Genomic DNA, 19,732 nt, shown 5'->3' with positions numbered 1-19,732 from the left:
TATCGAAAACGGAACCAAATTAAAGCGCCTCAATGTTTTCATTTCAGCTTCATTTCTGCATGGAGAAAAAAGCTCTAGGGTCCAGGACACACAACAAATCTGGAAACAGTCAGGAATCAGGATTATGCACAATGAAGACCGATGTCTCAGCAATTAAAGCAATACAATTATCCAACTATCAAGGCAACTCCAGGGCTGTACAGTAAGCAAATACGCAAGAGGACAATGCTGTGATAAGTGCAACTGCAAAACTATTTAGAGGAATATTAAAGCAACAAGGGATTATGGCTGCAACCAATAAAAGACTGTCCCAAACTTCCATGTCTTGTCACTGTACACTTCTCAGTTAACAAAACGTTGGTGTAAGTGTTGCTGGCTTCCCTCCACCACCTTACACGACAAAAAATTAAGTCACTTACACCTGTAAAACAGTACTCCTTCCCCCAAACAGCAAACAGTGACAAAGAGAAGCAAAGGAAGTGTTAATTACTCTTGGCTAGGGGGGTGAGGAAGATGTCATTTAACAATTCTCGTGACTGTTACTTTGGGAGAAAAATGTTAGCATGATAAAACTTTAGACATTTTTTTTAATTTATTTTTTTACTGCATTTGCTACCTGCCTGGCTGCCTATGCGTACGTTACGATGTACACAGCGTACAGCATTAACTAAAAATTGTAAACAAAGAAAAAAAAAATATTTCAAGGGGCCACTCGGAAATTCGTGGCACCCCATTATTTTAGCCTCAAAACTGGGAAATTCCGAGGAATTTGGTACAGTTGAGAGGTATACCGTATGGGCTGAAGGGTTTTGTGCAACAAGTTGTCAGAGCTCTGTGGCATCTGTGATGTTTCACAACATACATCTCTTTTCTAGGGTATCCTGAATAGATAAGACTGCAGACTGCCGGTAAACTGTGCAAAATCCTAAAGGCATACAAAACTTTTTCACGAAAATGTCTTTAGCCTCTCAGAAGGGCAGTGAACTGTGTGTGTGTGGTTGGGGGGGGGGGGGGGCACACCTGATTCTGATGGCGTTAACTGTAGTGGTGGATACAACTAATGGGAGATTATGCTGAAAGGTTTAGAGGCACTCCGATGCACAACCAGCTTCAAAAGTTAAAAAAAAGAGAAAACCAGGAAGATCCTGCAGAAAAAATCAGGTAAAGCTAAAGGTGGCAGGGGAATCCATATATACATGGCCTTCCACTACAGCAGATAAATCAAAGAAAGAAAAATCAATAAGGAAGATGTGAAAAAAGGAGATGAGGAGAGGATTAAAAATGGTTTCAGTTCTAGGTGGTCCAATGACACCTTTAAAGATGAAAAATGCAGTCTTGCAGGAACATTTTGCCAGCAACTCTACAAATGGACAAAATAAATCAAAATCCACGTATTTTCCCCTCATTACAGCTGCTACAAAAACAAACAGCTTCTTTGGCAGAAAAAAATTACTTAAGTTATTTCTCCTGAAAAAAAATCCATTTCAATAGGAGAACTGAGACAAACTAATTCAGAATGAAAGCATCCAAGTGCATTATGGTTAACGAAAATACTCTTGTTAACCAGCATGAATGGTGAAATTATACATCATGAACTCAACTCCACTCATCTAACAAAATAAAAAAATGTTCATACACTTACCAGTGGAAATTTTGGCCAAAAACTACCAAACTACTTGCTAATAGATAACAGTCAAAAGATTAATGACTCCTAAGCTGTAGAAAAAAGTGAATGGGGTTATACTTACGTTGATATTAAATGGGCTAGCATTAACTTTAAGTGGCACAGCAATGATACGAAACAAGGACAGCCTTGCAAAAGACTGTAAAAATCTATCTGGGTCAAATATGAAATTATATGGTAAAAGCCCAAATGTTAAGAATATTGCTCCAGCACTGCTACGAGAAAAAAGACACAGGCTGACAACAGCTCAGGTAGTCAACAAGGGAAAAGCCCTAAACAACTTTATCAAAACTCACCAAACTCCTCAAAAGAAGACACTATTTGTAATGATTTGTGATAGTAAGAAACATCACTTTAGGCAAGGAGTGGAAGCAGCTGCGGCTGCTAAATACTTTCTAAGATGTTTGTGATGTTTATAATAAATGAGTAAACTATTACCTTCCTATATAGCATGGTTTCAAATTCAGTAGGATACACCTAAACGAATGTGGACTTTCTGCTTTGGCTGTTCAATTTACATTTTAATAAGAACGCAGTCCATGTAGTACCCACTATCTTTACCTGCATGAAGAATCCGGTGACTAAAGCCTTTCGTATATTGATGTAGTAGTCTCTGCTTGTAAATTCAGTGCTTCTGCGTGGGAGGTTAAATCTGTCCATGATTCGCGACAACTGCTGGCGTACATTGTCAGCAGACATTAATGATCTGTAGTTAATGAAGTTATCATAGCACCACTGAACCGATTCGTGATCTAAAATTAAGACAACGTTCTGCTGTTATAAACTGTAAATAAAGAAAGAATGATAAAAACTAAGCAAAACATGCAGCTTTTAATCTCAAAAGTGTTGGTTCTATAAGTGCATTTGATTTCTTTAACAACCAAATCACAAAAGAACAAACTAAAGCTTTTGTTCTTGAAGAGTAACCACCAGTAAGTCTCCATATTGAAATCCAGAGACCCACATTCCCAAGTCATGAGACACTTGAAAAAAAGACCAAAAATACAGGAAAAGAGCAAATATTGGACATCACTTGACTCCTTTAAGCTTGTTTTTGCTTTTTTTTGGGGGGGGGGGGCAACTACACAGATTTCAAGACTGCCATACAATGGAGAAAAAGAACAGTTGTGTTCACTTACCATAAATGTAGATGTTCAAGTGTATTCACTGCTGCAGTCATCACATTTGGGTTATCTGCTTGCAGGTAGCCCTCAGCCGGCCTGAAGACCAGAGTCTTTGGATTTCTGTGTCGGATGCTGTCTCTTCCTCCATAACGTCAGGTTGTCAGGGGGTATAAAACATGCAGCCACTGCCATTACATCAGTTTTCCTTGCCCCAGATGTCAGGTGCCCCACAATAGGAAGCAATTATATGGTATGGTACACTCCCATCAAAAAGCAAATACACCAGAAAAAATAAATATACCAAACAAGAAGGAAAGGTAGAGCCAAGAGAAGTCAGGGGTGCTGGAGGGAGGGTAACCAGGACTGCAACAGTGAATACACTAACATCTACATTTATTTATGGTAAGTCTACAACTCTGTACTATGTTCTTCGTGTTTCACTGTTGCAGTCATCACATTTGGCTTGATTCTCAAAGCTAAGGAACGGAGGAGGAAGTTAAAGAGCATTAGGGCCAGCTATTAAGCCCTGCAAGACTGCAGTGGCAAATCCAGCTCTGGATTTAGAGAAAATAGTCATGAGGAAATGCTTGGTGAAGGTATGTACAGAGCTCCAGGTAGCAGCTTCTAGATTGTCCCTGGTAGGGACTCATCTGAGAAAAGCTGCAGAGGTAGATGCAGCCCTGGTGGAATGGGATCTTATCCCCTGTGGGGTAGGTTTTCCATGGTGCTTGTAGCAGAAATTAATGCAATGGGCTATCCATTTGAAGACTGCTTGCTTTGAAATGGCCTTCCCCTCTCTGCCCCTGCAGCAAAGCCAACTAGCAGATGTTCAGATTTTCTGAGAGGCTTAGCCCTGTCCAAATAAAATCTAAGTTGTCAATGCACGTCAAGAGAGTGCAGTATTCGTTCCCCTTTGTTTTGTGGATTAGTGAAAAAGTAGGCAAATGAATGGACTGGTTTAGGGCCACACTAGACACCACCTTGGGCATAAAGGAAAGATTAGTACAGAGGGAAACCCTGTCCGCATGGAAGATAATGAAGGGTTCCACTGCCATGAGGGCCTGTAATTCAGACACTGTTCTTGCTGAAGTGATGGCTAGAAGGAAGGCTGTTTTCCAAGAAAGGAATTCCAACTTTGCTGTTGCAGCTGGCTCAAAGGGGGGGGGGGGGGAGTTTTTCAATACAAAGTTAAGGTCCCAGACTGGAGTGGGAGCTCTCCTGGGGGGTCTTAAATTTTTGGCCCCTCTACGGAATTGTTTTAGCAAGGGGTGAGGGAAGAGGGGTGGGCTCAGTATTACAATGCACCGAAATGGCAGAGGGATGAATTTTAATAGACAAGGAGGATAGGCCCTTGTGGAGCATTTCTGTTAAGTACTGTAGAATATGAGGTAAGCTACGCACCATTGTGCCCATCCCCTGAGCCTGACTCCAGGAACAGTATCTTTTCCACTTTTCAGCATAGGATTTTCTAGTACTTGGCCTCCTTGCCTCCAGAATGACATCCAGCACTTGCTTACTGAGGGATGTTAGAGTAGAGCTCAGGGAATTAGCCAGGCTGCAAGGTAGGGTTTGAAGCTGAGGGTGCAGAATCTGGCCCGCCTGCTGGGACAGCAGGGAAGGGGTCTGAAGGAGGTGCCATGGTTGCAGTAGTGTCATACTGTGCAAGAGGGGGTACCAGTGCTGACGTGGCCAGTCTGGTGCAATCAGTATTGTTCTTGGCTTGTCCTGTTTGATCTTTAGTAGAACTTTTGAGAGGAGAGGCAGAGGGGGAAAGTCAAACAGAGAGGCTGTCCCAGGTAAACGATAGGGCATCCACTTTCCAAGCTTGACTGTGGGGAGTTCTCTTGTGCAGAATTTATTCAATTGGTAGTTCTGAGTGGAGGCAAGCAGATCTCTCTGGAGTTCCCCATTTGCTCCTCAAGAGGTCAAATATTTTAGGTTCTAGTTTCTATTCGTGTGGATCCATGGCAGGAATTGAGTTTGTAGGTGTACTTGGTAGCTCAAGGCTGTGTTCCACAGAGCCATGGCTAGTCTGCAGAGAAGGTACGAGTGGATTCCCCCCCTGCTTGTTTATGTACCACATAACTGTGGTGTTGTCTGTCATTATTAATAGTTGTCCTGGAAGAATACGGTCTTTGAAGGCAGTCAGAGCATTCTGTACAGCTAACATTTATTTTTGGTTGATATGCAGGTGCATCTGTCTCGGGTTCCATTTGCCCTGAATGCACTGCCCTATCATGTGAGCCCCCCCCCCCCCATGCATAGTCTGATGTGTCTGTTAGGGTCTGGGTGGCAGGGGATAGAGTGAAAGGGAGTCCCTTGTTCTGGTAGCAGGCCTATGCCCACCACAGGAACTCTGTCTTCATACAAGGAATGATAGAAATCACTGTTTCCAGGTCCTGAGAAGGTTGACACCACAGGCTTTTTAGATACCACTGGAGTTTCATCATATGCAGTCTTGCATACGGAATTAGTAAAAATGCAAGAGGCCATGAACCCCAGGGCTTGCAGTATTTTCCTTGCAGACAGCTGGGGTTTTGTGGCCAATAGTTTGAAGTAGGTTGTCAAATAAACTTGCTTCTCCGGATTGAGGAATGCCATCTGGGAAGTTGTGCTCAAGCTTGCTCCCAGAAATACAATCTGTTGGCAGGGTACTAGATGAGATTTCTTTTTGTTGATGGTGTACCCCAGTGAGGTTAGAAGTTTCTTTATGAATGCCAGGTGTTGTAATAGCAAGTCCTGGCTTTCTGTCCGAGTCAGACAGCTGTCAAAGTATGGGTAAATTTGAATATTCTTCTGCCTGCAAAATGCAATGGCTGGAGCTAGACACTGTGAATACCCTGGGCACAGTACATAAGCCAGAGGGAAGTGCAGAGAACTTATAGTGCACGGAGCCTACCCTGAAGCGTAGGTATTTCTTGCAAGATTCCCTTATTGGGATGTGCAGGTAAGCTTCTTTTAAGTCTAGGGTTGCCAGCCAGGCATCCTTGGCTAGCATGGGAAGAAGCTGTTGAAGAGTTAGTATTATGAATTTTGGAACTATCAGAAAGATGTTGAGAATAGAGAGGTCCAGAATAGGATGCCAGTTGTCTTTTCTGGGTACCAAAAAAAAGTCTTGAATAAAAACCTTGTCCCCTTTGTTTTGCTGAGACAGGTTGAATAGCCCTGATACTGAGACGAGAGAACCTGCTGCTGGGCCTCCGCCCATTGATTTGGGGGTAAGTCTGGCCAACCATTTGGGGTTGGTAGCGTGTGGAAGTGGAATCTGTATCCTTGGGAAACTATGTTCACAACCCATTTGTCCTGGGTAATGAGTTCCCAGTTTTTTGCATGCAGGGCGATCTTTCCTCCTAAGTGAGCAGGTAGTTGAGCAGGGCTTGGAAGGGTTAAGGTTAAGTCATTGTGCCATTTTACCATAGGGGGGTGGCTTACTACTCCCTGCTTTGGAAGTGGGAGCTCCCCACTGCTTAGGTCTGTGCGTAGCCTGAGACTGTAGCCTAGGCGGTCTGCTGTTCCTGGGTTGGGACTGAAGGCCCGGAAGGGACTGAAAAGGACCAGTTCTTTGAAGGCCAATGCCTACTGAATCTGGGAGGCTGTACCTGTAGGAAATCTTTAACAGTTTGCATAGATTTAGCTTTTTCCTCCATCCTTTTGAGGACTTCTTCTGCGTTGTTGCCAAAAAGGCGGCGTTGGTTTAAGGGAGCATCCAGTAATTTAGCTTTAACATGATCTGGCAAGTTTTGTTCCTTAAGCCAAGCATGCCTTCTAAGTACAGACCCAGTGACAGCAGCCCTGCACGATGCTTCTAAAGCGTCAAAACCACATTGCAAAGTATGTTTACCAACTTGTTCTGCAGAATGCTTTATGGAGGAGGAGGAGAAGGAGAGACCCTTATTAAGAAGCTCAGCAAGATAATCTAGAATAAGAGGAAAGGAGGGCAGATGTATGTCTGCGCCCTTGGACTGGCTCCAGGAACAGAATCTTTTCCATTTTCCAGCGCAAGATTTTCCGGTGCTGGGCCTTCTGACAATGTCAAGGACTTGCTTGCTTAGCATAGATTCCTTGTTGGTTTTGGTAGAATGAGCCATGCTTAGAACTCGAGTGTCTGAAGGTCTGGGTGCAGCACTGCCCCCCCCCCCCCCCTTGCAGGATAACAGGTGAGGTGGCTGCTGTCTGGTCCAATCTGGGGCAATGAGTATTGCTCTTGGTTCTTCCTCCCTTATCTTAATTAATACTTTTGGAATGAGGGGTTGAGGTGGGAATGCATACACAAAGTGGGTATTCCAAGGGAAGGTCAGGGCATCGACCTTTCAGGCCAGGTGATGGTACTCCCTGGTGCAGAATTTCTGTACTTGGTGATTTAAATGAGGCAAAGACGTCCACCTGGGGGGGTTCCCCATGTGTGGGTAATTTGCAGAAAAATGTCTCTGTGGATTTGCCATTCATGTGGGTCCAACAGGCTTCTGCTTAGGTGGTCTGCCAGGGTGTTGATGCCAGGTAGGTATTGGGCTATGAAATGTAGTCCCATGTAAGGTGATTTTATGTGCTGATGAAGGGTGTAGACCCGAAAGCTTCATTAAAATTGTTTGTTTGTGACTACCGTGTTTTTGGCTACTTTATGAGAACCACCCCAGGTTTGAGGTAGGGTTTGATGGATGCCAGAGAGTTTTTCACTGCTATCATTCCTTTTGGCCGATGTGCAAGGGGAGTATTTGTGTGTCCCAGAGACCTTGGGCGCACCTGCCTTCTAGGTGGGTGCCCCAGGCTATGTCTGAAGCATTTGTAGTTATGGTCTGGTCTGATGGATGGAGGGTGAATGGAAGTCCCTTATTCAGAGCACAGGCCTGGGCCCACCAGAGGAACTCAGACCTTATGCAAGTGATCACAGGCAGGGAGGTGCGACTGTCCAGAGGTTGAGTGTTGACACCATAGGTTCTTTAGGTACCACTGAATTTTCCTCATGTGTAGTCTGGCCAGAGGTACCAAGAGGATGCATGAGGCCATGTATCCTAGCACTTGCAGGAACTTCCTGGCAGAAAGCTGGGTTTGGGAGGCCACAGTAGTGAATTATTTTTGTAGGAAACTTGTTTTTCTGGGGACAGAAAGGCCATTTCGTTGACAGTGAACCCCAGAGAGCTGAGTAGGGTTTTTAGAAATGAGAGGTGGTGCAGGAGCAGTTCCTTTCAGTCTGCCTAGTTAAGACAGTTGTCCAGGTAAGGGTAAATCTGCACACTGTTTTGCCTGCAAAAGGCAATGGTAGGAGTTAGACATCTGGTGAATACCCTGGGAGCAGTAGATACGCCAAAGGACAAAGCAGAGAATTGAAAGTGTAGTGATCCTGCTCTGAAGTGCAGGAATTTTCTGCATGATTCCCTTAACTAGGGTGTGCAGGTAAGCATCCTTTAGGTCTAAAGTGACCATCCAAGCTTTGTTTGGTAGCATTGGTAGAAGCTGTTGTAAAAGTAAGCATTTTGAATTTAGGGATTACCAGGAAGGTATTGAGAAAGAATAGGTACAGGATGGGATGCCAAGTCCCCTCTTTCCTGGGAATAAGGAATAGTTTGGAATAGAATCCTTTTGCAACTTGTTCTGGAGGTAGAGGCTCTACTGCCCCTAGGGATATTAGGTTTTGCACTTGTTTTAGTGCTTCTGGCCACTGGTTTGGAGGTAGGTCTGGGTACCCCCTTGGAGGTGGCAGTTCGTGGAAATTGAATTTGTACCCCTGAGCAATGATTTTTAAGGCCCACTGATCTTTTGTTATAGAGTTCCAATTTTCTCTGCATAGAGACAGCCTTCCTCCTAGCTTTTGGTGTGGTGGAGGAAGGCAGAGATGGGAAAGGCAGTAATTGAGAGTTTTTTAATACAGGGTTGCTTTTGAACTCCATGCTCTAGTGCTTGGGGGGACCACTCTTTTGTTCTTTGCTGGCCCTGAGTTTGAGTCCTTGTGGGTCAGTCCCTATGGGTTTTGCCTTGTGCCTAGTGTTTGGTGCAGGAAAGGAGCAGTGTTTAGAGGGAAAATTTCTGCTGAACCTAGGAGGTTGTACTTGAAGAAAATCTTTAACAGTCTGGATCGGTTTTGCTTAGTCTTCTTTTTAAGTACCTCTTCAGTTTTCTGTCCGAACAAGCGGTCTTTGTCAAGAAGTGCAGCCATGATTTTAGCTTTGACATGATCAAGGAGAGGTTGTTCCTTCAGCCGTGCAGCCATGCATGTCTTCTGATAACAGATCTTGTCACTGCTGCCCTGCTAGAAGCTTCTAGGGGTCAAATACACAGTGCAAGGAGTGCTTTGCCACCTGAGATGAAGAGTGCAGTAATTCTGCTATCTCTATTGTTGGCAAAATATGGAAAAGCAGAAATTTTCTGTTTCAAAAGTTCCAAAGTGTGCTGTTGATATTTTAACATATGGAACTGACAGTTGAGAGCCCTTATAGTTAAAGTTGCATAGGTATATACTTTTTTACCCCATCTGTCCAGGGCCCTGGATTCTTTGTCTGAGGGAGTAGGATTCTTTGCAGAGGTAGCCTTAACTCCCTTAAGTCCCTGAGTAATCACCTCTGGATCTGCTATAGGATTTCTGTAGAGCAATTTATGTGAGTCCGTAATCCTGTAGTACCGGTCAGGTTTTCTGGGGGCAGGCTGGATTCTTGGTAATCATCTACCACCTCCGAGATGGGTGGGATGGCCAGAGACCTGTGCTGGGGTAGGTCCAGAAACTCTTAGTGTTTTCTTGGATTGAGGGAACTCCATTGATTCCCATTGGAAGTGTTCCCTGAGGGTGTGGAGGGTTTCTCAAAAGGAAAAGTCCTCCGGAGGTGATGCAGAAGGAACAGATTCTTCTGCATCTGAATCTTCAGACAGTAAGAGGATTTTCCTCTTCAAAAACAGAGGAGTCAGATTCCTCAGAGTCTAAATCCAACTGGATGTCTGGAGAAGGTTCCCTTCTCCTTTTGGCTGGAGTGGCCTGAATACCCAGGATGAAAGTGATGAGATCTGCTGCCATTTTAAGCACTCGAGTTTGAGGATGGGAAGGAGTAGTGGAATGGAGACTTTTTTGCTGTTTTCTTTGGAGTAGCTTTAAGTCTGGCCTGAAGAGTATCCTTTGATGCTGTCGGTGTTGTTAGTCGGAGGAGAGGGTGAAGGCCTTAAAGTGAATTCCGAAGTGCGAGCGGCATCCTCGGAAGCTGGTGCCTGCATAGCAGCTCCGGACGCAACTGAGGCAGAGACAGCTGAACGCATGTTAGACGATGCAGACATCCGCGGCATACAGGACTCTTAAAGGGTCTCAGTAGAGGCCTGCGAACTAATAAGAGTCGGGCATTAGGGGCTGCGAAAAGTAGAGTTGTGTACACTTACCATAAATGTAGATGTTAGAGTGTATTCACTGTTGCAGTCATCACACATGGGTTACCTGCCTGCAGGTAGCCCTCAGTCAGCCCGAATACCAGAGACTTAGTATTTTTGTGTCTGATGCTGTTGCTCCAAAACTGACGTCAGGTCGTCAGGGTTATAAAAACGGGCAGCTGATGCCATTACATCAGTTTTTCTTGCCCCAAATGTCAGGACCCCTCAAATAGGGAGCTAAATTACGGTGGGGGAAAACACCACCAGTAAAAAGTAAATACCAAAACCCCAGAAGGGGTAAGTAATAGGCATAGAGAGGGGAGAGAGAGAGATAAAAAGCCGGGGAGGCTGGAGGGAGGGAAATAAGGACTGCAACAGTGAATACACTTGAACATCTACATTTATGGTAAGTGTACACAACTGTACTATGTTCTTCATGTTTCACTGTTGCAGTCATCACACTTGTGTGGATTCCCAAAGATGAAGGGTGGAGGCAGTCAAGAAGAGTGGGGGCTGGCTAGTATGTCCTGCAGGACTGCTGTAGCAAAACCTGCCCTGGATTTGGAAGAGACAGGCAGGTGGTAATGCTTGGTGAAGGTGTGTACAGAACTCAAAGTAGCAGCTTCCAGGATGTCCTGGTAGGGACTCCCATGAGAAATGCTGTAGAGGTAGACGTTGCCCTTGTGGAATGTGTTCTGACTCCCTGAGGGTTTGGTTTCCCATGGTGCTTGTAGCACAAATGGATGCAGTGTGCTACCCATTTGGAAATAGTTCGTTTTGAAATGGCCTTGCCCTCTGCGCCCCTGTTGCGAAGTTGACTAATAACTGGTCAGATTTTCTGAAGGGCTTAGTCCTATCAAGGTAGAATCTGAGCCGTCAGTGCACGTCCAAGGAGTGCATGATCCTTTCCCCTTTATTCTGAGGACTGGGGAAGAAGGTTGGTAAATGGATGGATTGGTTGAGAGCCACACTGGACACCATCCTAGGCATAAAGGAAGGGTTAGTCCTGAGGGAAACCCTGTCCGCATGGAAAATAATGAAGGGTTCCACAGCCATCAGTGCTTGTAGCTCAGACACTCTTCTAACTGAAGTGATGGCTAGAAGCAAGGCTGTTTTCCAAGAGAGGACTTTTAACTCTACTGATGCAGCAGGTTCAAAAGGGGGAAGCGTGAGCTTTTCCAGTACAAAGTTAAGGTCCCAAATAGGTGTGGGTGCTCTCCTTGGAGGCCTTAAGTTGCTTGCTCCTCTCAGGAACTGTTTGATCAGAGGGTGCGAGAAGAGAGGTGGCTCAGTGTTGTAATGAGCAGAAAAGGCTGAGGCATGTATCTTAATGGAGGAGAAAGACAGGCCTTTGTGGAGTAGATCTGCTAAGTAATCCAGGATTAGAGGCAGGAAGGGCAGAGCCGTCTCCTCTCCTTTGGATTGAGCCCATGAGCAGAACGTTTTCCACTTATCAGCATAGGATTTTCTTGTACTGGGTCTTCTAGCTTCAAGAATGACATCCAGCACCGGTTTGCTTAGGATTACGGGTGGAGAATTCAAGGAATAAAATAGGCTGCAAGATTTAGGGTTTGCAGTTGTGGATGCAAAATCTATCCCTCCTGCTGAGAGAGCAGGGTTGGGGTCTGGTGTAGGTGCCAGGGTGGCACCAGTGTCAGGCTGCTCAGGAGTGGGTACCAGTGCTGGCATGGCCATTCCGGGGCAATCAGACCTGAACTTGGCCTGTCTTGTTTTATCCTGAGTAATACTCTTGAAAGAAGGGGCAGAGGGGGAAAGGCATAAATTGAGAGCTTTTCCCATTGAAAGGCTAGGGCATCCACTTTCCAGGCCCTGCTGTGAGGATTCCTGGTGTAGCTGAGCTGGTGGCTGTAGGGGGAGGCAAAGAGATCCACCTCTGGGATCCCCCATTTCTGAATCAAGTTGAAGGTGCTGGGCTCGTTTCTACTTGTGTGGGTCTAGGAGATTTCTGCTCAACTCATCTGCCAGTGAGTTTTGTTTGCCTGGCAGGAATTGAGCTTGTAGATGGAATTGAATGTCCAAGGTAGTGTTCCACAAGGCCATGGCTAACCTGCAGAGGGGGTAGGAATGGGTTCACCCCTGCTTGCTGACGTACCACATAACTGTGGTGTAGTATGTTTTTATTAGCAGTTGTCCTAGAAAGAGTAGGCATCTGAACACTGTCAGGGCATTCTGTACAGCTAGCATCTCTTTTTGGTTGATGTGCAGATGAATATCACTTGGGCTCCAGTGGCCCTGAATACATTTGCCATCCATGTGAGGCCCCCAGGCATAGTCTGATACGTCTGTGGTTAGGGTCTGGATGGCATGGAGTTGACTAAATGGCAGTCCCTTGTTGTGGCTGCATGCTTCTGCCCACCAAAGGAACTCTGTCCTTAGACAAGATGATAGGAATGACTGTTTCCAGGTCCTGAGAATGTTGGCACCAAAGACATTTTAAGTACCATTGAAGTTTCCTCATATGCAGTCTTGCAAATGGAATTAGCAGTATGCATGAGGACATGAACCCTAGGGCTTGCAGTATTTTTCTTGCAGATAGCTGGGTTCTGGTGGCCATTTGTTTGAAGTAGTCTGTCAGATGGACTTGCTTTTCTGAAGGTAGAAATGCCATCTGGGAAATTGTGTCCAAGCTTGCTCCCAGGAATACAATCTTTTGACTGGGTACCAGTTTTGATTTCTTTTCGTTAATGGTGTACCCCAAGGAAGTGAGAAGGTTTTTTACAAATGTCAGATGCTGCAGCAGCAATTCCTGTCTGCCTGAATTAGGCAGTCGTCCAAGTACAGGTAAATTTGAATACTTCTCTGCCTGCAGTATGCAATGGTTGGAGCCAGGCATTCTGTGAATACCCTGGGCGCAGCAAATAAGCCAAAAGGAAGTGCAGACAACTGATGATGCATAGATCCCTGCTCCAAAACGTAGATACTTCCTGCATGACTCCCTTATGGGGATGTGCAGATAGGCTTCTTTTAAGTCTAGGGTGACTAACCAGGCATCCTTGGCAAGCATAGGAAGAAGCTGTTGCAGGGTAAGTATTTTGAATTTTGGTACCACCAGGAAGGTATTGAGAATTGAAAGATCCAAGATTGGGTGGCAAGAGCCCTCTTTCCTGGGTACCATGAAGAGTCTGGAATAGAATTCTTAACCCCTCTGTTCTACTGGAACTGGCTGAATAGCTCTGACATTGAGCAGGGAATGTACTTGGTTTTGAGCCTCTGCCCACTGGTTTGGAGGAAGGTCTGGAAACCAGCTTCGGGTTGGCAGTGAATGGAAATAAAAGTTATACCCCTGGGACACAATGTTGAGGACCCACCGGTCCTGAGTGATGGACATCCACTTTTCTTCATGAAGGGCAAGTTTTCCTCCTAGGGGTACAAGCAATTGGGCAAGGTTGGAAAGTGGGGTAAAGAAGTCTTTGTGAGCTTTTTCTGTAAGGAGGTGGCTTACCACTCCCTGCTTTAGAGGTGGGGGGCACTTCACTGCTTAGATCTCTGCATACCCTGAGACTGTAGTCTCGGTGGTCTGTTTCCCCTGGGTCTGGTTTGAGAAGCCCGGGGGGGGGGGCTGGAAAGGACCAGTGCTTCAAAGGGCAATGCCTACTGAATCTAGGGGGTGCACTTGTAAGAATTCTTTGACAGTCTGCATAGATTTAGCTTTTTCTTCCATCTTTTAATTACCTCTTCTGCTTTGGTGCCAAACAAACAATCCTTATTCAAAGGAGTGTCTAGTAACTGATCTGACAAGGTCTGGCAAGATCCAGGATTGGGTGGCAAGAGCCCTCTTTTCCTGGGTACCATGAAGAGTCTGGAATAGAATTCTTAACTCCTCTGTTCTACTGGAACCTTCAGCCAAGCGTGTCTTCTCAGTACAAACCAGTGAACTGCTGCCCTGCAAGATGCTTCTAGGACGTCAAAGCCACACTGCAAAGTATGCTTACTGACTTGGTTTGCAGAGTGCACAAGCTCCTGCAATTCTTTATTTCTTGCACAGTCTGAAAAGGTTGCCACGTTTTGTTTAATGAGTTCCATAATATGCTGCTGGTACTTCAGCATGTGAAAGTGGCAATTCAATGCCCTAATAGCAAGGGTTGCAGAGGTTTATACCTTCTTACCCCCATCTGTCCAGAGCTCTGGAATCTGACTGAAGGGGTGGGATTCTTGGCTGTAGTAGCCTTGATTCCTTTAATCCCCTGGGAAATTATCTCTGGGTCAGCAGTAGGATTCTTGAAAAGAAATATGTGTCAGATATTCTGTAGTACCCGTCTGGTTTTCGACAGGCAGGAGGTAAACTGTCAGGAGTAAGACTGGATTCCATAAAAACATCATCCACAACATCCAGGACAGGGGGGTATAGCTAAAAACCTGTGCTGAGGCAATTCTAAAATTTCTGAGTCTCATTTTGGACTGAGGATAGTCTTGGCATTCCCAATGGAAATGCTCTCAAAGTATGCAAGGTTTCACCAAAAGAAAAATCTTCTGGAAGTGAGGCAGAGGGAATGGATTCTTCTGCATCTGAATCCTCATAGGCAGATAAGGGCATGTCTTCATAATCAGAAATCTGAGTCATCGGACTCCTGGTCTGTAGAAGCTGAAGGGGACTGGATTATCTCGCTTAGCAGGGGAAGGCTGACTTCCCCATATCAGCGTAATAAGGTCCTCAGCCATTCTAACCATTTGTTTTTGTGGCATGGGAGCATGAGCTTTGGTCGTCGACTTTCTAGGCATAGTGTGTACGACGGGCCTAAGAAACTTGATAGTTTTGGTTAGAAAGTTTGATTTGAACATCGGTTCAGCAAAGAACTGCTTCAGAAGCCGGTGCCCGCACAGCGGCTCCGGATCCATCCAAGGTAGGGACATCCGCAGGTTCCATAGTCGAAGAAGCATCTCGCGGCATACCGGACTCTGAATGGGTCTCAGTACAGGCCTGTGAATCCACTGAAGAGGGCATCAGGGGCTGTGAAGGCGCCTCACTGAGTACCGGCGGACTGGCGACTAGCTCAACGGAAGCGTCATCGGCAGTTTTGGACCTATGCGACCCGTCTCGGTCTTTATCCTTTTTTTTTTGGAATATCGGTAGTCAGTTGGCTTACCGAAGCCATTTCAGAATACGGAGATAGACAGCGACAGAATTTAGCGACAAAGAGAGGCCGATGATGAATGGTTCGGGCGTTAAACAAGGAACAAAACCGACAGCGAGGGACGTCGTGGTCTGGGCCTAAACAGGTGACGAAGAAAGAATGAAAATCTCTGAGGTATTTGCTTTCCACAGGCAAGACAATTGTTAACTTTTTCTGACATCGGTTAGAGCAAGAAGAAAGGAACCCCAACGGGGTACTTAGCTTTAGAAGACTTCATGATTATTCAATTTGTAAACGAAAATTCAGGTAGCGGCCGACCATCACTTACAAACTGCTTCTGCTTCGGGCTCCTCGTCAAGAAAGACTTATGTAATGGTGTCGGCTGCCCGGTTTTTTAACCATGACGACCTGACATCAGTCCTGGAGCGACAGCATCCGATGCAGAAATACTAAGTCTCTGTTATTCGGGCCGACTGAGGGCTACCTGCAGGCAGATAACCCAAGTGTGATGACTGCAACAGTGAAACACGAAGAACGTGCCTCACTGAATTCCAAAGAACTGACTACCCTTTTAGCGATGGGGTCACGTCTCTATCCTTATCTTTATGATTTTTTCAGAAGATCTGCTGTTTGCTGACTGGCAGATGCCATATCGGTAATCGGAGACGAAGACGAAAATAACTGGCTACAGCCAGCTTTATGACGAATAGTTCTAGCATTAAAGAGGGCACATAACCGACAGCGGGGTATGTCGTGATCTGGGCCTAAGCAAGTGACGCAGTAAGAATGGAAGTCTCGGTGTGGTATTTGCTATTCACAGGCGAGACAGTTATTGACTTTTTTGGACATCGGTTACTGCAAGAAAAAGGAAGGATCCCCAATGGGGTGCTTTAGAAGTTTGCAGCTGAAGTTCGAAATCTGGAAACAGCCGACAGGCACTGTTGCGAATTGCTTCTGCTATGGGCTCCACAGCAAGAAAGACTGAGGTAATGGCGTCACCTGCTCTCCTTTATAGCTCAGACGACCTGACGTCACCCAGCAAGCGATAGCAGCCGATGCACAAAACCTTGATGCTGGTATTCGGACTGAATGAGGGCTACCATAGCATGGATATAACCCAATGGTTAGGACTGCAGCAGTGAAACACGAAGAACATCTGTGGTTTCTCTGCATGTCTACTGTATAAAGGGCTTTCTCCCTAAATGAAAACACAAGATATTAAAGAACAGGTTTATGGGATAATTATGACGGCATTTGTTTTTGTTTTTTTTTTTTTTTGGGGGGGGGGGGTACAGGTGCTAATCTTACTAAAGAACAGTGGATCCTTGTGAAAATCCAGAGATGGAGCTCTAAAGACATGGGCCTGTAGCTCCATGATCCTGCAGGGAAAATAATTCCACAGCTGAACCTCAAATCCACTGAACTAGCAACTTCCAAGGACAGAAGTGCCTTTCAATCAAGAAGTTCCAGTCTGAGAGAGATGATCTTCAATGGTAAGTGGAGGTGTAGAACTCCTTTAAGAAGCTGCTTGACCAGCTGATACTGGGCTACAGACCTGCACTACAATGGGTCATGATGGGTAGAAATATCTAATACAAGCAGCTTAAGAATATTATGAGATCCTAACTCTATGCATGTACTTAAGGTCAGATGGAACAACAATAACTTTTCCCAAAAGGGAAGCCTCTTCAATTGAGAGTAGATCTCTTACGTAAAAGGCTTCCAAGCAGCTTACATCACCTCTGAAAAATCCCAATGGTAAGTCCATTCAAGCTCTGATGCAGAAAGGTGTCATATTAGCTTTATGTGGATGGTACTTCATTGGCTTTGAACTGAGATTTCTTGTACTGTCAAATACCAGAACTTGAAACCACATCCTTGCCAAACAATAGACAAGGAAATTCTTTGGTCTTTCTACTTTACATTTCATAACGGGCTGTGGGACTGCAGATGGAATACCTGGATGGAGAACAGGAAGCATCATTAACATAAGATGAAAGCATCCAGCCACTTAACATCTTTTGCTGGAACCGCAAGCAAGAGGGAGTTAAAGTACAGTTGCATCGGCATGCGCAGAGTAAAATTATCACTCTTGCAGCATCATTCAATGTTTGTGTGTGTTGGGAGTGGCTGAGCTGGTTGCAAACAAGTGCGCTTTTACAGAACCTGCCAACCAGACCCACAATTTGTTCCACTCCATCCCAAAGACAACGTGAGGATCTAGGAAGCAGCATCTCCCTCAGAAGGAAAGGAAACTTAAAACATTAGAAAAGAGACTGAAATAAGGAAGTTTACACTGCAGTAGTGATCCCACTACTTGAACATCTACTGTTTTACAGACTCACAGGTAGTTACCAGGCATGCAGTTCAGGAGACCATTAAGTAATTTAGGAATTCCGAATTGCCTCAAGCAGACAGCTGCATGGGTGTACATTTAAATTTTTTCTCGATATGCCAAACCAACCAAATGTTATTTCCAGAAGCAGTGTGGGCTCTGCCACTGGGGTTCTATTTGGTATCCACACTCCTTTTCTGTAGCTCTGTTGACAGCACTGGTGCAACTTAATAACCTTTGCACAGATAATAAATGATGCTGCAAGTACTGCAGCTTAACAGTGTTAAGCATACTCACCAAATGCGTACTCTGCCTTTTTAATGAACTACTTCCTGTGCCAAGGGATTTGAATCTTTCCACCCTCAACTGCTTGCTGTGTGACCTTAAGCAAGTTATGCAACCAGACTGTGACTTGGGGCAATTGGGAACTGGGAGCAGGATCAATGTCTTTCTGGACTGTGTGCCTGTTAACTACCTATGAACCCCCCTATTAGACATTCCTGAAGGAAGCAGCCATAGTAGCTTCTGCACTTGTTGAAAGTGCCAAGGTTTGGCTTTGTAACCGGCAAGTCACTTGGGCATGGTTTACTCGCTGCTTGCTGGGAATGAGAGAGAAAGTGAAGCAGTCTACTTGCCTCAAATACAATAATATTTAAATATCAGTTACCTATCCACATCTGAGTCTGAAAACCTTCTCTTTCTCTTGGTTGGGGGATTTGGGGAGGGGCTGGGAGCTGGATTATCTGATTCAGTGCCAATTCCAAGACCACCTTCTGCATGAGAGAGGCTCCAGCACCAATGCAACCCTCCCCCTGCCTTTTCAGAGAGCCAGTTAAGCACTTTGCATATTAAAGGAATTCAATTTTGAAATCTTCTTGGCTGAAATTAAGGCTAATAAGAAAATGATTTTCCAAGAAAGAAATTTCACAAGGTTAAGCTGACAGGTTCAGAAACAGCAAGGGTGAATTTTTCCCCCTAAAATGAGGTTAGTTGCATGGAGGTAGCACAAACTGTTTTAGGGGAGTCTCAATATTCTCCTCTCAAAAAAATCACATTACAGAAGGAACAGCTGCTGGGGGGGGGGTTACAAAACACAGGCAGGCTGAAAATGTACTCTGACAAATACACACGTAAGGCCTCTGACAGAATTGACAGGAAAAAAAGGGCTTGCTGAACAGTCTTCGGCTGAATGCTATTCTGTCTGGCATAACAGTGAAAGTGTCTACTTTAAACCAAAATATAAGACCAGTACTACCATGCTGTAAATGAAGCAACTTCACTTTATTAAAACAAAAAATATAACAGTATCATAAGCGCTTTCAGTAAATCCATTCTTCAGATGATAAAGCTACTAAAAACAGCTTTTTTTTATTGTTTTAATAAAGTGAAGTTGCTTCGTTTACAGCATGGTAGTCTTCTTCTTCTTTCGGCTTTTTCCCTGTAAGGGGTCGCCACAGCAGATCATCTGTCCGCTCATGATTGGCAGTGGAGTTTTTACGGAGTCGAGTTGCCAGCCCGGCGCCCAACCTTCCACAGAAGGCACACACACACGCACTCACACCTAGGGCCAATTTAGCGTGTCCAATCCACCTACAGTTTACAGCATGGTAGTACTTGCCTTATATTTTGGTTTATTCAATTTAAAACTTTTTTTGGCAGTACTTCTAGTGGAGGAACCCATTATCTGTGTTTTTTCAAAGTGTCTACTTTGCCCAGTAGTACTTTCTAATATTACGTCTTCTAGCCCTCTAATAATCCTGAAGCCCTCAAATGGGAAATGGTCCCAACAGGGGTTTAAAATTAAAGTTTGAAGGTATCAGTGCTTTAGGTTTGTGTGCATCAGGGTCACTATCTGTGGAGGTGGTTGTCTGCATGAGATGAGACACAATGCTACCATCTCCATTTCCTTTAGCAGGAAGAACCAATGCAGTCTTAGTCACAACAGTGCCACCAAACTCAAGATGGACCTGTCCTGTACTGCCTTCTTTTGGGAACCAACTGCAAGGGAACAAGGACAAAGAAAACCTCTGTTCTGACAGAAAGTGCATCCATTTTTCACTTTTGCAGAGGCAGCTGGAGCAAGACTCTGGGATATGGTAATTCTGTGGGCATCCCAAGGCAAACTGAGCTTGTGGAAGTCTCTAACTTCCACAAA

At 45.0% G+C, this 19,732-nt stretch overlaps 1 protein-coding gene across 1 annotated transcript in view; it reads right to left on the bottom strand.

The window, feature by feature from the left end:
• DHX15 (DEAH-box helicase 15) overlaps positions 1-19,732 on the bottom strand; it is a 1,215,680-nt gene that overhangs the window by 120,350 nt on the left and 1,075,598 nt on the right. The window contains exon 17 of the mRNA XM_044062183.1: positions 2,246-2,436. Within this exon, the coding sequence (XP_043918118.1) occupies positions 2,246-2,436 (191 nt within the window). The remainder of the gene's footprint in view (positions 1-2,245; positions 2,437-19,732) is intronic.

Source organism: Protopterus annectens, chromosome 2.part1 (assembly GCF_019279795.1).
Source record: "Protopterus annectens isolate FY-2018-M chromosome 2.part1, PAN1.0, whole genome shotgun sequence".
Lineage (NCBI taxonomy): Eukaryota > Metazoa > Chordata > Ceratodontiformes > Protopteridae > Protopterus > Protopterus annectens.
This window is presented reverse-complemented; position numbering and strand designations above follow the sequence as displayed.